Consider the following 6,000-nt stretch of genomic DNA (forward strand, 5'->3'; position numbering starts at 1 on the left):
CGGTGTACCAAAGTTCTTAGAACACTACTCGTCTGCGAAGGATGGTGACAGCTATTTGCATGTAAATATAAGTCCGTTTGGGTCGGTTTCCGATGTACTGCATGACCCAGAGTGCCATCTTCTTTACGCCGAACCAAGACATCCAAAAATGGAAGACATCCCTCGTTTTCCACTTCCATTGTAAACTGAATTTGTCCATGGATGGAATTCAGATGGTTTAAGAAGTCCTGCAATTTGTCCTCGCCATGGGGCCACACTACAAAGGTGTCGTCAACGTACCTCCAAAAAACTGTAGTTTGAAGCCTAGTAATGTGGCCCCATGGCGAGGACAAATTGCAGGACTTCTTAAACCATCTGAATTCCATCCATGGACAAATTCAGTTTACAATGGAAGTGGAAAACGAGGGATGTCTTCCATTTTTGGATGTCTTGGTTCGGCGTAAAGAAGATGGCACTCTGGGTCATGCAGTATATCGGAAACCGACCCATACGGACTTATATTTACATGCAAATAGCTGTCACCATCCTTCGCAGACGAGTAGTGTTCTAAGAACTTTGGTACACCGAGCACACGTCATATCTGATGAAAGTAGTTTAAAAGATGAACTTTTACATTTAAAGAGAGTTTTTGGGGACAACGGGTATTCTCCACAACAGATACGTAAGGCACTAAAAATAAAACCTAAGGTGTCCATAAGGAATGCAGAAGATGACGAGGAAACAATTAAATCCATGGCTGTCCTGCCGTATGTGGGAAGCCTTTCATCCAAAATAGGACGGATCCTCACTAAACATAAAGTAAAAGTGATTTTTCGTCCACCGGCGAAGACGGCTGCACTCCTGGGTTCCGTTAAAGATGACTTACTACTCCGCAAATCTGGAGTTTACAAGATACCATGTGAATGTGGCCTTTCATATATCGGACAAACGAATCGTACAGTCCAAGAGAGGTGTACGGAACATCACAGGTACACTCGGCTCTTACAACCCAGTAAATCGGCTGTGGCAGAGCATTGTATAGATTCTGGTCACTCTATGGTATATGAAAATGTCGAAATTCTGACTTCTGTTTCATCTTTCTGGGACTCCGTAGTAAAAGAGGCCATTGAAATCCACTTGGCGAAGAATTTAATTAATAGAGACAGCGGTTTCACATTAGATAAATCATGGAATCTGGCACTTTCAATATTGAACTTACAAAGACATCGCTACAGTTCAGCTCCCAGTAATACATCGATCTCCCAGCATGGATCGAATGCGCAGCCACAGACGTAACTCATGCATATGTTACGTCTTTGCCGCCGATCAACATCACTGGCGCCTTGTTCATCTGTGGCCGCATGCGCAGTGGCGCGGTCCGCGAGTTTAAAAGGATGGAGCGAGCGCTGGAGCATCAGTCGTACGGCTCTCTCTGAAGATGGCTGAAAGATATACAGCCGAAATATTAGAAGAAGAAGCAGAATTTATGCGGCTGCATTCCCGAAATTTAATGGAGCACGTTTAACAATATCAATACACTGTTATGTGGCTATTTTACGCCACTGTTTCCACTAGACCACAAACTTTTTTCACTTAAGAGTTTTTTGTTTTCTTGTTTCAGGAATACTATTTCTTTCTTGACGGTTTCAATATCACTATTTAATAACTTGATAATTTCTTTTTTTGTGTGTACCACGTTGAGAAGATCTTCACGTTTGTCACGCACACAATCACCACAGGTCCAACAAATATCGTCATTTACGAACTTCAGGTTTATGTTCGCACACCTTTCATGTGACCAAAACTTGCACTTCGCACATAGGATGCCCTCCATCACACGTTTTTTACATTTTTTACACGACGAGTTATTATAAAATTGCTTTTCTACTGAGACCGATGCAACACTGCACTGACGTACTGGCGCCATCCTGCTTTTTCGATGTGGACGTCTTCAAATAGGTCAGGCTTATATGATCCAGCAATTCTCATTATTAGTGCCATTCCTAACTGTCTGTTATAGGTAGTTTTGAGAGAAGGCATTTAGTAACATTTCACCGGACATATTATGACAGCTCCACAAACAAAAGTGTATTTTTTCCAATTAATTTTTAGATGATTTAAGTCTCCACCAATGATTACAGTATGACTGGGGAACTTATAAGTAAACTGAAGTTGTCTCTAAAGTTTTCAGTTACATAGCAAGATGAGCTTAGTGGGCAATAGAAGGATCCAATTATTATTTTATGCTCACCACTGATACTGAGTCTGGCCCAAACAATCCCACATTCCATGTCAATTTCTTTCTAATGCACATTCAGCAGAATTGAGCAGTGTGATTGTTGTGTATAGCAGGTAACAGTACACCTCACAGAAGGATTCTGAAGACTCTTGGAATTCCTACACTCATGTCCTAATAGACTTACACCCTAAAGGTTTTCGTTGCTGACAATAAAAATTGATTTCTGCTGAACTGTGACACACATAATCACAGTACAACAGACACAAATAACTTTTGGGTAGACACTGCCTCTTCATCCAGGTTTCAGAATGAGTGTACTCTGTTGATAAGATCCTCAATAAGCGCACAGTTACATAAACTGAGAAATTAGGAATCTATACTATCTCAAAAGAAATTATAAAACATACATCATTAGCTACTATTTCTGCAAATAACCTTTATATTTGGAGTCATTGACTGAAAAGCACTGTTAGCTCTCTGGCAAGCAACAGCATTTTTTTATAAAGCTGTGTGACAAGTAATAATGTACTGTAAACAGGACTCAGTATTTCTTCTTCTTCCTCATCATCATCATCATCATCATCATCTTGAACTCTTTCCAGCTCCAAGCTGTGTCTGTTTGGAATGTAAACCTCACCATCTTGTGCTGTTTTCCCACCATCTTTCTGTAGTCAGTCTGATCCAGGCCTTGTCTCTTTTTACAACACACGCCTTCACACCTATCAGCCATCTATCCCTTTGTCCTCCTTTTGGTTGTTCCTTCACATCTCCATATCACGCATCTTCTTGGGAATCTTCTTATTTCCCATTCTCTTTAAGTGCCTGTACCATATTATACACAATGTTTCTATCCTGCTCTCCTCTTTCACTATTTCTCTTACCATTTCATTCCATATCCTGTCTCTCCTTGTTACTCCTGTCCTACCAGGCTAATAACTGCTCGAGGAATGCGTCTGCCAGTCTGCCACATTCTTCTCATTTCTTTCATTTTCCTCTGTCACACATCCCAAGCACTTGACATTTTCCACCTCCTTTAGTTGTCCACCTCCAATCCTTAATACACTAGTTGAACCATATTTCTTTGTAGTTGTAACCAGGACCTCAAATTTGTTTACATTAAATTTCATTCCATACTATTTCACAGTTCCTTCCAAAGCATCCAGCTGTCCCTGAATCTTCTCTATCCTTGTTTACCCATATCATCATGTCATCTGCAAACACCATTGCTTTCATCTTGTCTTCTCCAGTTTTTCCTGCGACATTAGTTATTATCTCACAATGAAGAGGAGATATGACAATGCACAGCCCTGTTTTACATCATTTGTTTGCTGGAACCAATCTATCCTTTCATTTCCCACTTTCACGCTACTCAGACTTCTTCAATACATCTACTTCACTTTGTCTGTTGTCTCTTTTTTCCACTCCCTGCTTCTCTTGTGATTCCTAGACCTTCCTTCTATAGAGGTTATCACATACCTTTCCTGTATTGAGAAAGACCATCACAAGGTCTTCCGTAAATTCATTGGGTTGCTGATGGAGCAATCTCAATGCAAATAAGAGTGAACAGTCGATGCAAGTGAAGCTGTGATAGGTCTAGAAAGCCAACAGTGGATCAACAACCAGCTTTGAGCAATGGAACTAGCTTAAAAATGGACAATATTTTTCAAAGAAAATATCTTTTTAATCTGTAAGAACGGATTCCCAAACTTGCGACTCAGTATTTACAGAAGTAAACAGATATTATCATTGAAAAAAAAACTTTGTAATCAAGTAAAGATTAAGCCACTAATAGCAGATAAGCAGCAGCTATATCATAAAACATACTTTTTTTCAAAATGGTAGCTTTCTTACTAATTTACTGGATTAAATTTAGATGGTATAAGTGTGAATAGCATTAACCATTATAGTGTTTGTAGTGAAAAATATTTAACAGCCATCATGCACTGTAACTGATACCCACAAATTATTAATTACAGCAAAAGTGCCATTCCAGCTTACATGAAGTTCAAGAACAATACAGACTTGAAAGCAGAAACAAAACCAATCTCTCATTACAGAGAATTATTTATCCCTATGCAGAAAAATAATCAATGATAGATTAATCAGTATTCTTAATACAGCATAAAGCTTGAATTTCTATGGTGGCTTGGCTTATGTTAATGTATAAACCTGGAGGTATTCCTTCTTTATGATATTTGTGGAACATGAAGCATATGTGAATGAATGAATAAATGCACTGCTTAATCTACTATTGACTTTTCTGCACAGGGAAAAATAATTCTCTGTAATGATAGACTGGCTTTGTTTCTGTTGTCAATTCTGTATTATTCTTGCACTTTAGGTAAGCTGAACAGACATCTTTTTTGCTGTAATAAATAATTTGTGGACTATCAGTTACAGTGTGTGAAGGCTGTTAAATATTTTTCACTGCAGTTTACTTGTTCTCATAAATACTAACTTATGTCATACGAAATCATGTATTTCAGCTTTGGAAGTACAAAGAAGGAATCTCAACTGATATTGGCAGGGGGCATGCAGCAGTCATAACTGCTGTTCGCTTTTCACCCGATGGTAGCTACATTGTGAGTGTGAGTGCAGATGGAGGAATATTTCGCTGGAAGTGCCCACGTTCTCGGCCAGATGATGATGTTGACAGAGAGAGCATTTCCAGCAGAATGTCGTCACTCAGCTCTAGGAGCCAAGACAAAGTCACCTCAAAAAAGGCGGCTCAACAAAACGTCTCTCATATGAAGGAAAATGGTCGGAGTAATTTAAAATCGGTAGTTGAGAAACCAATAGAACACAACATTAATGCCAGTGATCAGAAGACAAGGAACAAAGGAGTGAAGGGATGTTCTTCTAGAGCTAATCAATTACTCAATAAACAGAACAATTAATGATGTTCGTCCAGCTCTGGCATTCCATTCAGCTGCTACATCTCCTCCACTTTCATGTTCAACTTGCTCATCGAACCAACATAACTAGCCAAGTGGTATGCGTCTTTTCATTCATAACGTGTTTTTGTGCATTATATATTGTTCAAATCAATGAAAGCTACAATTACAAATAATATAAAATAAAAAACACTTATATTGGTTTTATACAAATCAGATAGTTGTCAAAATTTTATTATATCTCCAGTTTGGTATCTGTCTTTTTATTTATTTATTTTTTATTTTATAAGAATTGTTGCAAATACTCACGGAAGGCCACAGTTCTCTTTTCCAAATAAACTGTAAATTCAATGAGTAATATACTGCACTTCACTCATTATTAACAGAATTTTAAACATGGTTGCACTTCAGCAGTGGTGCACTTAGAAACTTGATAGGATTGGAATATAACAGCCAACCAGTTGCAGAATTAAGGGTTTATTAACCCTTTACTATGATGTAAATGGACATATTTAACAAATTACTACAAAAATTGAAGGTAGGAGTGATATAGAGCTTTGTTGTAATAGAATAAAACACAAGTGTCATTGGATCCAGCTGATGTTAAGTATGGCTTCATTGTAAAACATTTTAAAATCTACACCTATAACTACGTGACTACTATGCAATTCAAACTTAAGTGACTGGCAGGGGGTTCTTCAAACCAACTTCAGACTATTCAGACTATTTCTCTAATGTTCCACTATCTAACAGTACATGAGAATAATGAACACTTAAATCTTTCTGATGAAGCTCTAATTTCTTTTGTTTTCCTGTGATTTGTAGACTGGCAACAACAAAATATTTTTACATTCAGAGGAGGAAGTTGGTGATTGAAATTTCTGGAAA

The 6,000-nt window shown here is 38.1% G+C and overlaps 1 protein-coding gene across 1 annotated transcript in view; it reads left to right on the forward strand.

The window, feature by feature from the left end:
• Positions 1 to 5,273, forward strand: part of LOC126416461 (cilia- and flagella-associated protein 52) — a 125,504-nt gene extending 120,231 nt beyond the window's left edge. Inside the window, exon 12 of the mRNA XM_050084196.1 lies at positions 4,705 to 5,273. Coding sequence (XP_049940153.1) covers positions 4,705 to 5,115 — 411 coding nt within the window. The 3' untranslated portion in view covers positions 5,116 to 5,273. The remainder of the gene's footprint in view (positions 1 to 4,704) is intronic.
• The last annotated feature ends 727 nt before the right edge of the window (positions 5,274 to 6,000 follow it).

The sequence above is a fragment of the Schistocerca serialis genome, chromosome 8 (genome assembly GCF_023864345.2).
Source record: "Schistocerca serialis cubense isolate TAMUIC-IGC-003099 chromosome 8, iqSchSeri2.2, whole genome shotgun sequence".
NCBI classification, from domain to species: Eukaryota; Metazoa; Arthropoda; class Insecta; order Orthoptera; family Acrididae; genus Schistocerca; species Schistocerca serialis.